General features: G+C 33.6%; 1 protein-coding gene across 4 annotated transcripts in view; it reads left to right on the top strand.

Annotated features, from left to right (window-relative positions):
* LOC145268696 (FAD-dependent oxidoreductase domain-containing protein 2-like) overlaps window positions 1-23,332 on the top strand; it is a 456,912-nt gene that overhangs the window by 392,910 nt on the left and 40,670 nt on the right. For all 4 annotated transcript variants that reach the window (XM_080124222.1, XM_080124220.1, XM_080124223.1 and 1 more), the window contains one exon: window positions 17,490-17,610. In XM_080124222.1, coding sequence (XP_079980348.1) covers window positions 17,490-17,610 — 121 coding nt within the window. The remainder of the gene's footprint in view (window positions 1-17,489; window positions 17,611-23,332) is intronic.

The following is a 23,332-nucleotide window of genomic DNA, read 5'->3' as shown; positions in this document are numbered from 1 at the left end:
TTTGCAGATCATTATTATTATAAACATATAATAATAAGTGAAAAAATTAATCCTAAAAATGGTAAGACTGTATCGTGACGAGGATATAAAAAACCGAATTGCAGGATTAAGGCAGTCGAAAATGGCTTACAAGCAGATTTTTGATATTTTAAGAAAAGAAAATGTGAAAACATCTCTCTGTAGTGAAGCGAATTGGTCAAAGGTTCGAAGTCGAACGCTTGGTAAAAGGGAAATCTGGATCTGATCGCCCTAGAGCATTCACTTTGAAGGACAACTTAAATTGTTTTGAAGGATTGAAAGAAAACTTATGTTGACCATAGCAATGAATTCAAAACAAGGGCTGGAAATTCTCTTTCTAGATGTACAATATCTAGACGAATGAAAGAAATGGGATTTTCTTCTAAAAGGTGTGCAAAGAAGCCATTTTTATCTAAGAAGAACATCAATGATAGAAAGAGATTTTTCTCATGTTACGGCAAGAAAGATACAGACTGGTTCAGAAATGCTTTCCAGTTAGATAGAAGCAAGATTTTGTCTTGTTAGTTATGCTCCCGATGCTCCTGAACGGTGCAATCGAAGAACTGGAGCATGATTTTCGCTAAGTTGCATAAAAACGACAGTTAAACACGGGAATGGATGGATAATGGTATGAGGAACTTTTACTGCAGCAGGAGTTGGGGAACTTATTAGATGTGAGAAGTCAATCAATGCAAAGGAATACATTCGAATATTAGAAACAGGACTGTTACTAAGTATTCAGAAGCTGTGAATATCCCAGAACATTATTTTTCAACATGATAATGCCCTTGCACACATTGCTAGAGTCATAAAAAGTGGTTTTCTAATGATTCAATTTATGTGGTATTTTGGTCAGGTCAAAGTCCCGATTTAACCCCAATCGATAATATTTAGACCATAATATCTCGTGCATTGGCCGGAAGACCTTTTTCGAACAATAACAAATTGTAGGAAGCTGTGCAAAGCGAATGGAATAGCATCTCCTCTTCACAGTGTTTCACTTTGGTTGAGAGCATGTCTAAAAGGATTGATCTTATGAAGAAATCAACAGGGAATGCGATTCCATCCTAAGCATTTATTAAAGTAAATGTCTTGTTCTGTGTTATTAGTCACCTTTAAGTTTCCTTGTTCAATTGTTCATTGTTCAATATAGCTTTTACTGCAATAAATGAATAAAAAATTGTTTGGCCCATTTTTTCGCTTACGGGTGTACGTTCGCCAGCTTAGAGGCAATTAAATATATCACACGTCAAAAAGAAAATAGAAATGTTCATATGTACTCGTAAATGTATGAACACATTATATAGACTATCTTACAATTAGATTCCGTGACGGTGGAGAATAAGACCACCACGCGCCCTTGGGCGTCAGTAATGGCGAGGATTACTTTACAAAGGAGCTGCTTTTGTTTCCATTTAAAACAAAAAAAGCATTTACTTTTTAGAGAAAACACAAATGAAATCCGAAATTAAAACAAATTTGATTTCTTAACATAACTTCCTGTTCTAAATAGGAACGGATATCCGTGTTTTTTTTTCTGTCAGTTCGTCTTCTTTTTTCTTTTCATTCTTTTTTTTTCTCCTTCTTTTACCTTCCTTTTCTTCTTCTTCCTTTTTTTTCTTTTTCTTTTCATCTTTTTTCTTCTTTTCCTTCTGCTTCTTTTCCTTCTTTTCCTTTTCTTCTTTTTCTGTTTTTTCTTCTTTACTTTTTCTTCTTTCTTTTTCTTTTCCTCCTTCTCTTTCTTCTCCTTTTTCTTGCTTCTTCTTATTTTCTCTTTTTTGCTTCGCCTTTTTCTTTCTTTTTCTTATTATTCTTTTCCTTTTTATTTTTCTTCCTTTCCTTCTTTTCTTCGTCTTTTTCTTCTTTCCTTCTTCTTTTCTTTTTCTCATTCTATTTTCTTTATTTCTTCTTCTTTTTTCTTTTTCTTCTCCTTATTCTTTTCCTTTTTTCTCATTTTTTTCTTTTTCTTTTTTTCCTTATGTTCTTTTTTCTTCATTTTTTCGTTTTCTCATTTTTTCTTTCTTCTTCTTTTTCCTCTTCCTTTGTCTTTTTCTTCTTCTTCATTTTCTTCTTTTTTTGTCCGTTTTCTTTTTCTTTATTTTTCTTCTTTTATTCCTCCTTTTTTATTTTCTTTTTTCTTTTTCTTTTTCTTCTCCTTCTTCTTCTTTTGAATCTATATTTTTTTTCTTTTTCAAGCACAGGGTGAAACAATCAATTTGTCGCCCTAAATAAAACAACACCGCAACTTTATTTTAACCCATTTTATTAGAAAAAAATCAATCCAGGTAACTTGATTATGTTGTAGAGCTGACATCTATTCAATCTAGTCGCCTTCAGACTCAATCATCGCCCCGATACGGGTTCGGAACTGGGAGCATGCTTTTTCCACAAGCGTCGTCAGCAACTCAGCGAATACTCGGCGAATGGCAGCTATCAGGCTGGCTTTGGTGTTGTGAGAGGTCATGTTGGTGATGTTCTTGATGTATAACAAAACGAAATAGTCCAGCGCTTCAGGTCGGGGAAGGAGAGGGGCAGTGAGAGAAGGGTACAAGCCTGGATCTCTTTGGTCTTGTGCAGCAGCACCGAGTTCTGCAGCCAAACTCAGGGTCTGCCAGCGGCCACCTGATTGCACCAGGAGATCACCACACTCTTCAGCACATCCAGGTACACTTTGGTGTTGACTTTCAAGCCGGCCGACTTCGAAGATGTGAGGTGGCACGATGTGGCCCTTCATTTGAAACCACAACAAAGACCATAATCGTGGCTGGACACTTCATTCAGCTATGTCCTCAAGCGTTGAGCCGTCCGGGTTCATTTTGAGGGCGCTAGCAATGGTCCCGTTGTCATAACTTGAATCAATAGACAGCATGAGTTTTACAGCGGCGCCTCTCCGATCTCGCTCTTTGAAGATTGTGTCACTTTCAGACATGATAAAAGGCTCCTATCTCTCTTGAGATTTGTACACAACTGTCCAACTAGCAGATGATCTGCAACAAAAAAGAAACCCGGTTTTCATCAAATGGAAATGGACTCATGTCGTCTTTTCTAGTGTGACAATTTTATCGTTCCATCCTATATTTCTCCTTCTTTGTCTTCTTTTTCATCATCTTCATCTTTATCTTTTTTCACTTGGAAGGTCATCAGTTGTAAAGGCCCGGAGGCCACTTAAGGATAAGGGTTAAGTGTAACGTAGATGATTAGCCAAGATCAAACATGGTGGACCTTGGGTAGAGCTAGATCATTTAAATGGAGTACTCAATAGGAATTTGTTTACATGAGATTTGAAGACAACCATGTTGTACTCCACCTGAAAGCAGACAAATGATATTGTGTTCTATATTTGAACAACTCTAGGATAAAAACTTTGCTCATGGAATTTTCGTTTAGTTTTGGGCATAAATAAGGAGTGAGGAAAGTTGATGGTGGTTGTTTTTGCTAAGCGAGTATTTGTTGTAAACGTTTTACAGAGGGGGGAATAGATTGGAGCTCAGTCGAACACGTATCCTAAAAGCATCGGTTCTTCTTTTTTTTCTATTTCTTCTCCATCTTCTTATTCATCTTCTTCCTACTCTTTCTGCATCTTCTTCGGCCGTTTTTTTATAACTTTCTCATTCTATTTATCTATATCTTCTTCATCACCAGCATCTTTTTTTCTTCATCTTCTTTTTCTTCTGATCTTTCTTCGTCTTCTTCTTCTTCGTCTTCTCATCTTTATAATATTTTTTCTTTTTTTTTTTCATCTATCAAAAAAAATCAACCGAGATTAGACCATCCCCGTAATGATCCGGTCCCTGTTGGTTTTGCGATAGGGGGTTTAGTTCTGTGCAGTTCTAGGAGGTCCACCCATCCCAGGCTTTGCCTTCTCTCTTAGAGAATGTGGTTAGTTTATCGCTAATCGCCTGAGGCGCTCTCAGCGGAGAATGCCGAGGGGGCTGCTCAGGTACTTTTTAAACGTAAGAGTTCCCTTCCTCTCGGGCATCGCCTTCTCAATCCCACTTTCCAATCCTGGTGTCTAAGTTCTTGCAGTGGAAGAGAACTAAACAACCTTTCATCTTCTTCATCTTCTCCATCTTCCTTTTGTCGTAGGACGGTGGACCTGTAAATTTATTCTTGTCCGTTCGTTCGTTCGTTCGTCCGTACTTTTCTCAATAATTACGCCTTGGAATTTTTTTTTTAATTTTCCACAAACATTAAACATGATATGAGTAAAAAAAAAAGTAACAGAACAATTTTCCAGGAAAACTCCGGTTGCCCCCACCCCTAGGGGTGCATTTTAGGGGTTAAAATGGCTTAAATTTACACTTTTGTGCTTATAAAAAAAAATTGATGCCTTGGATTTTTATAAAACTTTCTGAAAAGTTGTAACTAACTGATTTCTATATAATTTTGTTTGTCTATACTTCGCAATAACTCTTGGGTGTGCCCCCAGGGGCTGTTTTAGGGCTAATAAAAACACTCCATTTTTGGTACTATTTTATTATATTTGTTCAAAATTTTCTGTGTATGTCTGTTTAGCAGTTTTGCATGGTGCTGAACTCAAATTTGAATATGTTAAGGCTTTGGGGACTTTGGGGGCTAAATGGATGGGGGTGCAAATGATGGACTAAGTCATTTCTTTTCTTTTTTTTTGCATGGTGTGCAGAACTCAAATTTACATATGTTAAGGCCTAAAACTGCACCGTTTGTTCATTTTCACTATGATTTGACGTCCTCTGGATACTTTTGGTGCTAAATGGGGGGGCAATGCTGAACTTAGTCATTTTTATTTATGTCTCGTTCACTGGGCATTCACGGGTGACCATGCATGCTTCATTTGTTTTTTGTTTTTTATTTGTTCTTTATCTTCTCCATCTTTTTCCTCTCTTCATTTTGTTTTCTTTGTCATCATCATCTTCTTCATCTTTTTTGTCATCTTTTTCATCCATTGCTCCTCGTCTTCTTCTTCTTCCTCGTTTCTTCTTCTTCTTCTTTCTTTCTTTTATTTTTCTTTCAAACAATAGAAAACTGAAAAGTAAAGTCGCAGATCACCCGCATCCGCCATATTTTTCACAGTCAAACGATAAACATTAGATCAACCCCCTCCACAACAACCCCGTCAAAAAAAAAAAAAAAAATCCACAATGTTTACTTAAAGTGGCAAAGCAAAGACAAGGCTGTCTAAACTGACTTTTCTGTTTAGATTGTAAACCACGGTGTTCCCGTTTGTCGGATATCAAACCTGGCGCCAAGCGATCTGTTTTAAATGTGCGCCATTAATAATAGGAAAAGTATAGGGGACGAATGCGCCAATTATCTATATTGGTTCAGTGTTCTTCCCCCCACCTCTCTCTCTCTCTCTCTCTCTCTCTCTCTCTCTATATATATATATATATATATATATATATATATATATATATATATATATATACATAGAGAGAGAGAGTAACAGAGAGAGAGAGAGAGAAAGAGATATACATATATATATACATAGAGAGAGAGAGACAGAGACAGAGAAAGAGAGAGGTAGATAGATAGCCGAATTGATTTGGTCTTCGCTAATCGAGCCAGAGATGTCTCGTGTTGCGGGGTTCGAATCGTTCGACTGGTATTAATCGTGACACTCTGCGCTGAAGATTCCCGAAAGGATGAAACACTATTGTCTGTAGTATTTAATTATTATAGTAAAAAAAATAATTATATATATATATATATATATATATATATATATATATATATATATATATATATATATATATATATAAGGAGGTATATTTAGTAAAAAAAACTCAAAAGTACTATTTTTGACCATTTTAACCTGTTTTGACTCTTTTTGACCCCCCTGGGGATGCAACCAGAATTTTTATCAAAAATCTGAGATTGTCACATTTCCTCTCTTAGGTAGTTGTAACTTCATGCAAAATTTCAGAAAAATGTAATGTAGTTATTGAGAATTTAGGGAACGAATAGATGAACGGTCGAAGGTGAATTCTAAGGTTTAATTCCGACTAAGTCTGTAAATCAATAAAAATCTTATATGTGCTAGCTGTCGATTCCCGGCATAACCCGGTAATTTATTTTGACCTTTATGTATTTTTAATTTTACTGTTCTGTTTAGTCCTTTAGTCGCTACATTCCATAAGCGATTTTTTCGACAAAGGGGGGAAATTGCTGTTTTCTGAGACAGAGTCTATTCATATAACACTTATCGTTGACTAGTTTGTTTTTTGTTGTTGTTTGTTTTTTTTTTACCTTGAACTGTTTTTTTTTTCTCCTTGCATCATATAGGTTCATGCCTTCTCTGGAAGGATTTCTATAAAAAAAACATCTTATATATACTGCTGTATACTGGGGGATTATATGTTGTGACGTGTGTCTAAACTCGTGCATCGTCTAATGGTATAAAATGTGTGTATACAGAGTGTATATATGTTTTTTTATATGACGTGTGTATATATGTGTGTTCGTCTAATCTAGTTTTTCTATTGTTCATTGAATAGATGCGTGTATAGCACTTACGACAGTGCTTATATATTTGTAGATACAGTTTAACAACGGGCATGTAACATTTACAACAGAAATGGACAAATAACAGTTCTCTGTGGTTGCAACATCGGGCTAATAAGAGAAACACACCTGATCCGTCTTTGATATTGTTTTATGGATTCTCAGGAAAAGCTGCAAAGAAGATTCATCTCAATGAATCAACAAATCTCGAGCTGTCTTTTCAGAAACTTTATTTGCCGATTTTCCCCCATTAGAAACTACAACGCTGAACATACCTTGTCCGTCTTTGTTTATTTGACTGTTACTTAGGAAATCTTACACAGAAGATTCCTCCCAATGAATCTACAAAAATCAGGTTGATTTTTCAGCAACTTTATTACCGCTGTTCTCCATTGGAAAGCTGCCTCTGGTCCTAGACTAACACATTCTGATCCCCTACTACTGGGAGCCATCATCATCCATAGACTGTCTTTTCTCCGTCTCTCGACTCCTATTTTCGACTACCTATTCTCTCTCATTCCTGATCTTTGAGTGATGAAATCATACGTGTCTTTTTCAAGCTCCGCCTAATGTCTACGTCACTTTAAATGACCTCTACGTAAAACTACGTCAGACTCTAGAGGCCAGCCTAATTTGAAATTATTGTTTGTGTTCTAACATTCTTTTCTAATAAAACATTTTAATATAAATAATTTTCTATGCATATATTTATTTTGCTATGATAACGTTATATTTTTACAAATATTATAATGATAATAATAATCGTTGACTAGCAACCTTCGGCGTTGACATGTTAATATATATATATATATATATATATATATATATATATATATATATATAAACATATATATATATATATAAACATATATATATATATATAATTATAGTGATTCAATGAATTTCAAAAAATCGTTTTTGAAGTGAAATGTTTGAGTTTCATATCAAAGACTTTTATTATTATAAGCAAGGCGAAGAATACTTTAGAAATGTTATCTCCGTAACCTATAGGGTTTCGATGTCTACCATCTCTTCAGAGGAGAAAATATTAGCAAATATTTATATAAATTATTATTATTATTATTATTATTATTATATATATATATATATATATATATATATATATATATATATATATTTGCTAAAGTCAGTGAGACATGGAAAATCAAAGTCAAAATAATTGATTAATTAGAAGTCATATAGCAAGGGAAATTGAAGAAAAGGATATAAAATTTTAGATTTAGCAAATAGAGTACATACCTTTATAAATATTTGCTAATATTTTCTCCTCTGAAGAGATAGTATACATCGAAACCCTATATGATAAGGAGATAAATTTCTAAAATGTTCTTTGTCTTGCTTAGAATAATAAAAGTCTTTGATATGAAACTCAAACATTTCACTTTAAAAAAGTTTTTTTTAATTCATTGAATAACTGTAATTTAATTTATTTGCTCTATCTTGTATATCGAGCAAATTGATGCGTGTATAACACTTGCGACAATATTGATATATTAACAGATGGATAGAGCACTGTTGCCACATCTGGGCAGGAGCTGCTAAAAATCAGCCTATCCTGCCTTGACAGAGTACAAAATAGACTTCGTGGCTTAGTGGGCGATGCCTTTTTCTCTTCCCTGCAACCTCTCTCCCACAGAAGAGACGTTGCGAGCCTGTCTTTATTTTATCGTTATTTCCATGGCAGGTGCTCGTCTGAGCTCCAATCTCTGGTCCCCCCCTTGCCAATCTTTCGCGATAAACACCCGTCTAGCTGAAACCACTGTCAATAATTTTCCCCACTCTATATCTGTGCCTAAATCAAAACGTATATTCCATAAACAAAGCTTCTTTCTTAGAACTGCACGTGGAACTCTCTTCTGTTTGCTTGTTTCCCACCTGACTACAACCTGAATGTCTTCAAGTCCAACATAAACAAATTCCTGACAAACAGCCCCCTTAAGTAAGACACTTTATCAAAACTCCAATACTAACGATTACTACGATTCTATCCTATTGATTACTGTACAATCCCCGAGTGGATTCCGGGTCTTGATAAGTGGTGACCTCCATGTAAAAAGAAAACAACGGACATGTAACATTTACAACAGCAAGGGACAAATAACAGTCTCTTGGGTTGTAAAATCGTGCCAATCGGAGAAACATATTTGATCCGTCTTTGTTCTTGTTTAGAGGATCCTCAGAATAAGCTGCCAAAAAGATTCATCCCAGTGAATCAACAAATCTCGAGCTGTCTTTTCAGCAACTTTGTTTACCGATGTTTCCCCCGATTTAAAGCTACATTGCTGACTCTAGACTAACGCATTCTGATCCCCTCTACTGGGAGCCGTTACCACCTGTGGAACATCTTTCTCCCTCTTTCGACTCCGACTGTGTCTGCTCTCTCTCTCTCACCCTTCTTTAATTTTAAAACCTCTTAACATGAATAATTTTCTCTGTAAATATTGATTTTGCTATGATAACATTTTATTTTTTTTTACAAATTGACATGCCTAATATCTGATACACACACACACACACACACACACACACACACACACACACACATATATATATATATATATATATATATATATATATATATATATATATATATATACTAGCAAAAGTACCCGTCGTTTACTGGGTTCAAAAACAGCTTACAGAAAATGGACTCTGATTTATGAAAGTATATATGTATGTATGTATGAATGTCTGCCTAAAACTTTCGACAGAGGCGACGGATTTTTATGAGATCGGTATAGTTTTGAAGCTCGACCGTTCGAACGACAAATATCGAAAAATTGGATAAAACCATTAGTTCCTGCACTTTTCTATAGAGACAGGTCGCTTTTTTTCGGTATTTTCGGAAGTTATCCCCTCTTTCCGATTGACTAGCCTTAATTTAAACGGTCGCCACTTCCAGCATTTATTTTCGCGTTCTTTTCCTCCTTTGCAGTACGCGTTCGAGTCTGCCTGCCTACTACCACATTTTTTTTTTTTTTTGCTCAACAAACACCTCCAAACACCCGGGTAACGCCGGGCACCCAGGCTAGTCTTATATATACTAGTTGCCATTACCGGCATAACCCGGTAATTTATTTTTACTTTTATTTATTTTTTATTTCTCACTTTATTAAATTAATTATTCGTTTTCCGCTCCGAAAAGCAAAGTTTGATTTTGTAAAGATGCGGTAGGAGCGGACACCTTGCCCAAGGAGGCACAGGTCTGTTTGATAGATAGTTAATATAATACAAACGGCAAAAAAAAAAAAAGTAAACTAATCGTTGACAGACTAATTACACGCATCAAAGAAATTACGTCGAACTCGCAATCACCTTGTGCCGGCACTGGTTAGACCGATTTTTTTTTTTTCGTGCTGCGTGAGCAAGGAAAGCCCTGGGGTGTAAGTATGGAATCGCTTATCAGTATTATTCAAGCTCGAGCAAACATTTCAAGGACAGGATTATTGAAATCGCTAAATTATGCCGAAAGATAAACTGGACAAAAACAATTACGTAATTATTACAGTTGTTGTGAAGATATACATATCTCAGATACTTTCGCGTTCTGTTTTAATATCTTTGCACATAAATATCTGTTCACTTGAGTGTAAAACTAAGGGAGATAATTCAGTATATATTCAAACGAATATCTAATCTAATTTATAGCTGTGCCTGTCTTTTGCTTTAAATGGCGAACTTCTGCTGAGTGGTTCGAGTAACTTCTCGTGAGGGTTTGCGAGGATCGGCTTCAGTTTAAGGCTTTCAAATGTTCGTTATCAACCGCAGTCGGCCGGCTGCGACCGTCTTCCTCTCCGAGCCTCTCGTCACCATTGCGAAATTTGTTGAACCACCGTTGTGCCACACGTTCGTTAGTGGTTCCTGGGCCAAACGTATCATTGATATTACGAGCTGTCTCGGCAGCTTTTCGACCTAGTTTGAACTGGAACAAAAAAATCGTGCGGATTTGAATTTTGTCCATGCTGTCGAAAAGCCTTCAAAAAAAAAAAAAAGAATGAAGAGATTGAACACGGTAACGAATAACAGGATTCGATAAAGCGAAAAACGCGCTTCAGAATGATATATAATCTGGCGATATATATATATAACTATTTCATTTACTCACATAAAATTAATATACGAAAGTAGAGATTTATGCGTAAACTTTAAGTATTTACTTCAAAAGTGCTCAATACGTAGGTAGATCTAGTTAGTAATTTATCAAATAAATATGGCGATTAAGCTACACTGAATATTCGGCGTTTCATCCACTCTAGGATTCGTCAGGCTTATGCGCGAATTCGCGCATAAGCCTTACGAATCGCCATATATATTTTATAAATCGAATCGCCATATATATTTTATAAATTACTATATATATATATATATATATATATATATCAAGTTTTACATCAAGTTATACGCACTCATAGTCAATCTCCAACCGCCCCCTTATGATCAAACTCCCTATATCATAACAATAGAAAATTATAAATATATTGCCGCATATTACCTTTCAGTTTTACAACCTGAAATAACCCTCGCCCCCAAATTAATCAAAATTACCCACTCCATAGAAAATAGACGCTCCACAAACCGTTAAAATAAATTACCACACAGCAACAATACACCCCCTATTTAACCATAATACATATACCCCTTAATCTCAATAATATGTTAAAGACCATATATATTCTTATATATCATACTATATATAATAAGCTTCTCCTTGTTTATTTAGAATTCAATAAAGCTTCCCCCAACATTCTATAATTCCTCTTAATCTTTGTCATCCCTAATGAAACTTACGCTAGACGCCGCATCTCCCCCATGCTACCTAGCACCTTCTCTACTCTTCTGATGAGAAGCAATAGGCTTCGAAATGCCCTGGCATAAGGAGTCCCTTCTATCCTCCAAATTTTGCCTCTATTCCATTATTCAATAAATGATCAATTCTATATCTACCAATATATAGCTTTGTGTCTTCATTTCATACTCTTGTTGTCCTATTATATATATATATATATATATATATATATATATATATATATATATATATATTTAAAAGAGTGTAGCCATCAACAATTGTGGGTTTTTTTTAAAGGTTTTCATCATATTTTTATTTTAAAATATTTTTATAACGCGTTTCGAGCTTAGGGTGTGCTCTCTTCAGATATTTTCGTAAAAAGTTTTTCTTTAAAATGGGAGTTTTTAGATATGCCTCCGCTGATATTAAATATGTTTTTCATAGTGGTGCGATGCGTGTGTTCAGTGTTTAGACATTCAGTCTCCAACTTTAAGTTGTTCACTGTGACCGGTCAAAGTTAGTTTCAAAGAGTGTTTTTTAGTCCATATGGTGAAGGTTTTTATGGCTTCTTTAGGGTTCTTTTTAAAAACTTTCTTTCCCCATGTATAGCATACACTCACACACAATCACATACGTATGCATATATATTCATGTACATGTACACATGCACACGCACACAGGCACACACACATACACACACGTACATACATAGAAATATATGTAGGAGCATACATATATACACATATACATAACCACCTATACACCCACACACGTACTCGCATACATCCACCGCTAACAATTATTTTTAATTTTTTATTTTTTATTTTATATATATATATATATATATATATATATATATATATATGTACTGTTTTAACAAAAACGAAGACTTCAAAAAATGGGTTGATAGCAACAAAAAATGTATTTCATTGTTAGTTAGAATTGTTTCAAGACCATTTGAAAATTTTCACGAGAACATCCTTTCTTCATACTTATTAAATAAAAACACTTTAACAATTAAACATTAAGGAAAATAAACATTTCCTTTACGAAGTGTTTTTTATTTAATAATAAGCAAAATATGATAAAAGTAAAAATAAAATAGATAAACCCCATAATTTATTATACCATACCAGTTCACACTGAAACACTTATCAAAATATACTGTGGATCTATATTAAAAACCCTTGTTAAACTTTGTGATATTTCCATTCTATGGAGGTCAGGCGCGAACAAACACCCAATAATTTTATTATACCATATTTCTTCAAACTGAAACATAATTATCAAAGTATACTTACGCAGATAGATATGAAAAGTCTTTATTAAAGTTTGTGCTTATTTCCATTCTATAGAGGCCAGGCGAGAACACAGACTCCACAATTTTATTATACCATCCCTATTTAAGTTAAAACATACTTATCAAAGTATTATTATGTACATCTATATCAAAAACACTTGTAAACGTTTTTTTTTTTTAATTTTTAATTTTTTTTTTTATATTTTGTGGACCAGGTGCGTACGCTGACCCCACAATTTTAATGAATCATCATTATGCCAGATCAAACATACCCATTTCTGTGTCTCGATACATCTTCTATCATTATATGTGATCAGTTTTCTATAATATATAGGAGCCTAATTGTGACCAGACACACACACAGACGTTCAGCTTTATATTATAGATATATATTCATTATATTTATATAATGAATATATATATATATATATATATATATATATATATATATATATATATATGTACATATAAGCACATTGGCTACATAAGTGCTTACATTCTCTAGTGGAATCACAATTCAGAGAGACCCATATATAAATATATATATAAATATATATATAAATAAATATAAATATATATATATAAATATATATATATATAAATATATATGAATATTTATATATATAAATATATAAATATATATATATGAATATATAAGTATATATATATAAGTATATACATATATATATATAAGTATATACATATATATTTATAAGTATATACATGTGTGTGTGTGTGTGTGTGTGTGTGTGTGTGTGTGTGTGTGTGTGTGTGTGTGTGTGTGTGTGTGTGTGTGTGTGTGTGTGTGTGTGTGTGTGTGTGTGTGTGTGTGTGTGTGTGTGTGTGTGTGTGTGTGTGTGTGTGTGTGTGTGTGTGTGTGTGTGTGTGTGTGTGTGTGTGTGTGTGTGTGTGTGTGTGTGTGTGTGTGTGTGTGTGTGTGTGTGTGTGTGTGTGTGTGTGTGTGTGTGTGTGTGTGTGTGTGTGTGTGTGTGTGTGTGTGTGTGTGTGTGTGTGTGTGTGTGTGTGTGTGTGTGTGTGTGTGTGTGTGTGTGTGTGTGTGTGTGTGTGTGTGTGTGTGTGTGTGTGTGTGTGTGTGTGTGTGTGTGTGTGTGTGTGTGTGTGTGTGTGTGTGTGTGTGTGTGTGTGTGTGTGTGTGTGTGTGTGTGTGTGTGTGTGTGTGTGTGTGTGTGTGTGTGTGTGTGTGTGTGTGTGTGTGTGTGTGTGTGTGTGTGTGTGTGTGTGTGTGTGTGTGTGTGTGTGTGTGTGTGTGTGTGTGTGTGTGTGTGTGTGTGTGTGTGTGTGTGTGTGTGTGTGTGTGTGTGTGTGTGTGTGTGTGTGTGTGTGTGTGTGTGTGTGTGTGTGTGTGTGTGTGTGTGTGTGTGTGTGTGTGTGTGTGTGTGTGTGTGTGTGTGTGTGTGTGTGTGTGTGTGTGTGTGTGTGTGTGTGTGTGTGTGTGTGTGTGTGTGTGTGTGTGTGTGTGTGTGTGTGTGTGTGTGTGTGTGTGTGTGTGTGTGTGTGTGTGTGTGTGTGTGTGTGTGTGTGTGTGTGTGTGTGTGTGTGTGTGTGTGTGTGTGTGTGTGTGTGTGTGTGTGTGTGTGTGTGTGTGTGTGTGTGTGTGTGTGTGTGTGTGTGTGTGTGTGTGTGTGTGTGTGTGTGTGTGTGTGTGTGTGTGTGTGTGTGTGTGTGTGTGTGTGTGTGTGTGTGTGTGTGTGTGTGTGTGTGTGTGTGTGTGTGTGTGTGTGTGTGTGTGTGTGTGTGTGTGTGTGTGTGTGTGTGTGTGTGTGTGTGTGTGTGTGTGTGTGTGTGTGTGTGTGTGTGTGTGTGTGTGTGTGATCTCAATTCAGGGAGACCCACCTCATTAGAAGCTTGATTTTCGTTTCAATAGTTTCTTTTCCCAGAAAAGAAACTATTGAAACGAAAATCAAGCTTCATTCATTTTTTTATAAAAAAAAAATATATGTGGGTGTAGTTTACATCCTGCAAGAAAGGTTTGTATATAGTTTGTGAATCTGAACAGTAGAGGTTTGGGGTAAGGTGTTGAAAAGAAAGGGGGTAAGTGTATGGAAGGAGAAAGAGAAGGGGAGCACGAGGAGGTTGGGGTTTCAGTTTAACTATACACCCCCCTCTCTTTCAGAGTGTAAATCACACCCGGATATATTTTGTATATACAAAATGAATGAACCTTGATATTCGTTTCATTGCGTTTTTTTTTTTTTTTTTCTCGGTCTGATGAGGTGGGTCTATCTTAATTGAGATTCCACTGAAACATGTGTGCGCATATGTAACCAATAATGTTTATATAATAAAAAGACTATATACCAGCTCTGCCTTCCATTGAGCTCTCTTTAATAATCACACGGGTTTCAGTAGATTTACATATAGGAAATCAATCTATATATATATATACATATATATATATATATATATATATATATATATATATATATATATATATATATATATATATATATATGTCCTTTATGTAAACAAATCGAGCTTAGGTATTTCGGCCGATGTCAAAACATCGTTAATTCACTACTCGCACAGCAGCCGCCGATTAGCATAATGGTTAGAAGCCTTGACTGTCGTACCGGCAGTCGGGTTTCGATCCTAGCTTGAGATAGTTGTCTGTCTCGCCGCACTGATGAGCAGTGATACAGCGAAACAGTACTGTATGTGGATTGCTCTGTCTCTGTCTCTGTCTATCTCTCTGTCTCCGTCTGTCTCTCTCTCTCTCTCTCTCTCTCTCTCTATATATATATATATATATATATATATATATATATATATATATATATATATATATATATAATTATAATTATTTACTATAATAATTATTAAATATCTACAGACACTAGTGTTTCATCCTTTCGGGATTCATCAGTGAAGGGTGTCACGATTAACACCGGTCGAGAGATTCGAACCCGACATCGTTAACCGCGATAAATATTGTTGAATTTTAACCATTTATTTTTAAATGTTTTTAACGTCAGTCAGAGTGATCTAATCATGATATGATGATCTGTGCATACGACCTAAATTGACCTACTTGATTTCAACTGTAAAGTGCTCAACGATAAGAAACGAGTTTCTTGAAGGGCCTAATATACATATTCCCTCTGCTTCACTTTTTGTTATCAAGTAAGATCTATGACTTACTTGCAGTTTCTTCAAATACTTTTGTATGCAAAATCCGATCCCGCATTTTGCTAATTCCTGCCCTCTGATGAGAAGGTAAGTATTTCTTCAAAACTCCGCGGATTAAGGACTATCCACTTATTAAGTGTTTCCTTTTCAGATTAAATATGTTTTTAACTCTTTTTCAAAGTGTTTTTTAACATGTTTTATTAACTATTTGCTCTTATATATATATATATATATATATTGTGTGTGTGTGTGTGTGTGTGTGTGTGTGTGTGTGTGTGTGTGTGTGTGTGTGTGTGTGTGTGTGTATCGTGATACCCTGCACTGATGATTCCCGAAAGGATGAAACACTAGTGGCTGTAGGTATTTAATAATTATTATAGTAAATAATTATGTCAGACCCTTTAAGAAACTCGTTTTTTATCCTTGAGCACTTTCAGTTGAAAATAGTCGGTCAAGTTGCTCATATACGCAGATCTTCATATAATGATTAGATCACTCTGACTGACGTTAAAAGCATTTAAAAAAGAACAAATGTTTAAATCTCAACTGTATTTCTCGCGGTTGACGGTAGCCGAATTGATTGGGTCCTTGCTAATGAAGCCAGGCATAGCTTCTGTTACCGGGTTCGAATCTCTTGACTGGTGTTAATCGTGACGCCCCGTACTGATGATTTCCGAAAGGATGAAACACAAGTGTCTGTAGGTATTTAATAATTATTATAGGAAATATATATATATATATATATATATATATATATATATATATATATATATATATATATATATATATATATATATATATATATATAGTGAATAAATATGTGTGTGGGGTGGGAGTGTGAACAAATGAATGAATAATCGTATTTCTGTTGTTGACACCCGGAGCTGCTAACACAATTTGGGCCCGTGCATTCTAGCTTCCTCCTCAATAAATCAGCCGGTACGATTTGTTGCCATGGCAACTTTGTTGAGTTCGTCTTTGTAAAAAATGCACTTTAAACATCCGCGAAGCCATACTTTTCGCGCTGTAGTACAAAGCATACTGCCGACTATATAAGAATTAGTCTCTTTTCTGTTTCTGTTATCGTGAAACTGCGCTGAGAAAAGAAACTACATGAACTCTATAATAAAGAGCAACGTGTATTTATTAGTATCTAAATTATATGTCCTTATGTTTTTGGAATTTTGTTCGATGAAGATTAGTTATTCGTGTTATTTGGGTTCTTCGGATACTGTTCTCATCTTGAGTGTTATTTGCACAACATTTCGGATGATGAAACCTGCGACCTTCTTTAGGTGTGTCGTGTCGAACTCGGGGATTTTTCTGTCCAAGTCGCGAATCTGCACAAAATTTCGAACGGAAGACTTTATTTAACCCGATAGGCATGGCATGCTTTCATTCCGTCAGCCATGACCGGGTAGAAGTATTACGTAATTCACAATTGTATTTTGAGTATAACCCGCACTGAAGATTGAACCTTCGACCTCGAGCAGAGTGTAAGTTTACAGCTTGATTTAATGGACGTTTCCACTCGAAATTCCATATGAAGTGCCTTAAATAAATTTCCAGCCATTTTTGTACAGACTTTTTAAATTGTCGTAGACTCTTGAAAAGTCAGTACGACTTCGACTATTATATATTATGTAACTCCTTACCTGTGTAAGAATAGATCACCACAGTCTTTGCTATCGGAGTGCTCTTTTAATTCGTTTTATCTCTTTCTTCCGGTTTCAGGCAACGGCAATTCCGCTTTTGAAACTGCAGATGCAATTTATGGTGCAACCAGTCAGGTGCATATTATCGGTCGAAGCCGAGTACGCCTGGCCTGGTCTACTCACTATGTGGGTGATATACGGTCAGTATAATTTCTTATTTATCACGTTTTAAATTAATTTATGTACACTATTTTTTAATCTATAATATAAATCTCACCTGCCTGTTTAAATGTATGTATGTATGTATGTATGTTTGTATGTCTGCCTTAAACATTCGACAGATGCGACGGATCTTCACGAGATCGGTATGATTTTGAAGCTCGAGCCTTCGGACGACAAATATCGAAAAATTGGCTAAAACATTACTTCCTTCACCCTCGACTGGGCAATTTTCTACAAGGAGTGTCGTTTTTTTTTTTTTTTTTTTTTTTTTTGCGTCACCAATTTTTTTTTACAAAGTCATCGTATCGGTTGGAATGGTTTTACTAATTTCAACGTTCCGAACTTCCGGTTTCGTCATGGAGTAGAGGTATATATATATATATATATATATATATATATATATATATATATATATATATATATATATATATATATATATATATATATATATATATATCTTCTTCTCCTTCTATCTATCGTTTTTCTATCTTCTATATAAAAAAGGAACTCAAATATATATATATGTATAAATATATATATTTATATATATAAATATATATATATATATATATATATATAAGTATATATATAAATATATATATATATAAATATATATAAGTATATATATAAATATATATAAATATATATATATAAAAAAATATATATATATAAATATATATACATAAGTATATATATAAATATATATATATAAATATATATATATATAAATATATATATATAAGTATATATATAAATATATATAAGTATATATATAAATATATATATAAATATATATATAAGTGTATATATAAATATATATATAAGTGTGTATATATATATAAATATATATATAAGTGTATATATAAATATATATATAAGTGTATATATAAATATATATATATAAGTATATATATAAATATATATATAAGTGTATATATAAATATATATATAAGTGTATATATAAATATATATATATAAGTATATATATAAATATATATATAAGTATATATATAAATATATAAGTATATATATAAATATATATATAAGTATATATAAATATATATAAGTATATATAAATATATATAAGTATATATATAAATAATATATATATAAATATATATATACATAAATATAAATATATATATATAAATATATATATACATATATATAAATATATATATACATATATATACACATATATATAAATATATATATATACATATATATACATATATATATATAACTACTTCATTTACTCACATAAATTTAATATACGAAAGTATAGATTTATGCGTAAACTTTAAGTATTTACTTCAAAAGTGCTCAATACGTAGGTAGAGCTAGTTAGTAATTTATAAAATATATATGGCGATCAAGCTACACTGAATATTCTGCGTTTTATCCACCATAGGATTCGTCAGGCTTATGCGCGAATTCTGTGGTTGCTTCTTGTTTTTATATATGTTGAGGATTTTTAGTTAGCCAATCAGCTTTCTAGTATACACCGCGCCCCTTCCTATAAGCCAATGGGCATGCATTTTATCGAACAAAGGATCTGTTTTAGAACTAGGTTAGTGGTTTAAGGTAGACGTTTTCCTTTTTTATATATATAAATATACGTATGTGTACACACATACATGCACATATATATACATATATATATATATACATATATGTGTGATTGTTTATGTATATTCATGTTTATTTAATTTATTTATTTGTTTGTTTTCTATTGTTATTGTTAGTTAAAACTATTTTGTAACTATCCTAGAGTAAGTTTTATTTTGTGAACACAGTTGTTTACTATTTCTCGTCTACAGTATAATAGATTTCAGGGTTCTTTAAAGTACAGGATAGCAAATTTTTCATGGAGGCATAATTTACATGGGTCGTCTAAGTGTCTGCACGTGGTAGCTTGTCTCATTATTTTCCATTCGTCTACCAGCGAATGTCCGCTTTCTTTGAGTTCCGAGTATTTATTCGCTAGTGTTGTTTTTATACAGTGTTTTTTTTTATTTTTGAATGTACTTTTGTGGTCATAGTATCGGGTTTGGAAATCTAAGGAAGTCATGCCTATGTAATATTTCTTGTTATTCGGGTTTTCTTTCGCAAATATTGTTGCTTGATAAACTACGCTTTTTGTTAGACATTTATTTTGGACTGGGCAAAGTGTGCGGTGTCTACAGTTGCATTTATCTTGTTCGTTATTAGAATTTTCATTTATGGTATGGTTGTTCTTGTCCGGGGTTGGTTTGTTATTATTATTATTATTATTATTATTATTATTATTATTATTATTATTATTATTATTATTATTATATATATATATATATAGTCGGTTTATTATACAAACATTATTGGCTACATATGTGCATACATTCTCTAGTGGAATCTCAATTTTGGGAGACCCACCTCATTAGACTGGGAAAAGAAACTATTGAAACGAAAATCAAGCTTCATTCATTTTTTTATATAAAAAAATATATGTGGGTGTGATTTACATCCTGAAAGAAAGGATTTTGTATAGTTTGTGAATCTGAATAGTAGATTTGGGGGAAGGTGTGGTCAAGAAAGGTAGTAAGGGTATGAAGGAGGAAAGAGAAGGGAAGTACGGGGAGGTTGAGGTTTCAGTTTAACTATACACCCCCCTTTCTTTCAGAGTGTAAATCACACCCGGATATATTTTGTATATACAAAATGAATGAACCTTGATATTCGTTTCGTGGCGTTTTCTTTCTCGGTCTGATCAGGTGGGTCTATCTGAATTGAGATTCCACTGAAACATGTGTGCACATATGTAACCAATAATGCTTATATAATAAAAAGACTATATACCAGCTCTGTCTTCCATTGAGTGCAAAGGGACAAACAATAAAGACGAAAGAAATAAAAATCCGACTTGGTATTCTGTTTAAGTACAGAGGAAAATGCATTTAATCATGGTCCTTCCAAAGCAGCGCATTTCATTATTTTCAAAAGTCTTTTTACACAGACATGCGTCTTACATTACTTTGCCATATAGCATGTGCTTTTTAAAAGTCTCTCTCCTTGCCACTTCACACTGCCCTAGCCATCACTTTCTCAGCACTTAGCAGACCCCCTGGCATTTCTCGGTCGTAAAATACGCTAAAATAGGATGTTTTGATTACTGCAGACTTCGTATTTATTATTATATTACATTGGACCCAATATATAGTAATGATTTTTAAAGTTTATTTTTTTTTAAATAACTCCTGCTCCACCACCGGGAATCGAAACCAAAGCGTTTAGCTTACGATTTATTTTTTTCTTTTAGCGTTAATGCCTGAAGACATGTTTGCTGGAAGGTTAAAAATTAAAACATGAACCAATAGCTATTACGTTGTGCATGCATATTCATAATGCCGTCGTTCGATCTTCACATGGAAAATTCCATTTTTTTTTAATTTTCACATTTTTACACCGATTTTTTCCGGCTAAAACCCAAATATAAAGTTTCGCATGGGTTCGAATACTCTATATAATAAGTTTCAGGTCTACAGACCAAAAACTGATAGAGAAGTTGGGGAGGCAAAATGTTTAAAACACATATGCACATACATAAATATATATAGAAAGAGGTTTGTGTTTACAATCAACTTTTTATGTAAATATTATGCAAGTATAAATCATGTAGAATATCTGCATCAATATAATTACACGTAATAGTTAACTAAAGGTGATCATCCCATAAAAAAAAACGAAAAAAAATAATTGGGAATTAATTAAATGAATGTTGAAAAGAATATGGCAATTAGCTATATCTTTTGCAGATGAATGCAATTCCACAACCCATATATAACAAAGTTGTATTTTCTTTTTAAATGAAAAGAAAAAAAGGTTTTTTAATGGTTTTTAATGGTTTTTAATGGGAATATCAATACACACAAAAAGATAATATAGGAGTGTAGAGTCGTGATTTCAAAAGTAAAAGAAAATATATTTGGGTGCCATCAGTTAGAATCGAAACCGAAACTGTAACATTCGAAGCTGGTGACGTTACCACTGTCATAACGTGACGCTCATATAAACTGATTAAAAATCAAAAATAAACTAAGGTGAATGTACAAAATGTTTAACGATTTTTTTTTTTTCAATTTTAACTCCTTTTTGACCCCTTAAAAACTATTTTAACCCGCTAAAGACCCATAAAAGAATGGTTCGTAAAAAATCCAATCATTTGAGGGCCCTAGCGCGATTTTTAGTTTCGGAGATGAAGTTTGAAAATATGAAGACAGACAGACAGACAGACAGACCACCGATAAACAGACGTACATTTATATATTATACATATTCTATATGTTATATATCTCTCACTTCTTGACAGGGTTCAAAAGAGAGTCGCCTACCTGATAGGTCCTGAACTGTTATCTAGGCTTCAGCCTCTATCCCATCGACGAAATGTTGCATCCCTCTGCCTGTTCTACAAGTGCTTTAATAGCGAATGCTCTGACGAAACGTGAACACCCCCAACAAACACGACAAGCAGTTAAATCCCACCCCTTCACAGTAGAGATCCCTGGGTGTAAAAAAGCATTCTACTCCAGTAGTTTCTTCCCCAGAACCGCTAGACTTTGGAACTCGCTTTCGGGATTCTGCTTTCCCAACTGTACTGATATGCAGAAGTTCAAGTGTAATGTGAACAGACATCTTGCTACTCATATCCCTTCATGGTGCTCCTGCAACTTATGTTCCCGATAGTAGCCCCCTACTTCAAAGGGGCACTGTGCCTTGCTTGTGGTGAAAATTGAATTAAAAAAAAAAATTTTTAAATAGCAAAAACCTATGTGAGAATTTTCTCACAATTTACACTCCTATAAATTTGGGGTTTTTGTGTATTCATATTCATATTAAAAAACATTTTTTTTTTGTTTATTTATTTATTTTATTTTATTTATTATTTTTTTTATTTATTTATTTTTTTTTTTGTACTTGCCTCCCCACAAGACGCAGGGTACTCGCCTCGCATGCAAGCCACTCGAATTTCGATTCCCAGGTTCGGATATGATCTTCCGATTACCTAAAATAAGGGCAAAACTCGAGTCTCGGACTTCCGGTCTGCGATTTTATGATTTATATGAGCCGCGGCATTGTTTGTTCATAGAAATAATTATATATATATATATATATATATATATATATATATATATATATATATATATATATATATATATATATATATATATATATATGAGCAAACAGTTAATAAAATATGTTAAAAAAACACTTTGAAATGAGTTAAAAACATATTTAATCTAAAAAGGAAACACTAGATAAATGGATAGTCCTTAATCCGCGGAGTTTCGAATTTTATATATATATATATATATATATATATATATATATATATATATATATATATATATATATATATATATATATCATTAAAAAGGAACTTAGCCTCTATGTGTGCGTGTCTGTGTATGTGTGTCTCTGTGTGTGAGAGAGAGGGGCAGAGAGAGAGGGAGGGAAAGAGAGAGAGTTCCCTGTGGACTCTGAAACGGCTGACTCGATTTTTTTTAATTTCACACAAATGTACTTTATGCGTCTGGGACTGTTCTTAATTAGGTTTTGTATCACAATGCCTCTGATAAATCTCCAAAATCGATAATCGATAATCCATAATGCTTGGGGTGAAAATTGAATTTAAGAAATATTAGATTATGTTAACAAGTGTTGTTT

The sequence above is a fragment of the Euprymna scolopes genome, chromosome 44, assembly GCF_053919585.1.
Source record: "Euprymna scolopes isolate OS-2025 chromosome 44, ASM5391958v1, whole genome shotgun sequence".
NCBI classification, from domain to species: Eukaryota; Metazoa; Mollusca; class Cephalopoda; order Sepiida; family Sepiolidae; genus Euprymna; species Euprymna scolopes.
The sequence above is the reverse complement of the archived record's forward strand: the minus strand, read 5'-3'. Positions and strand labels throughout refer to the sequence as shown.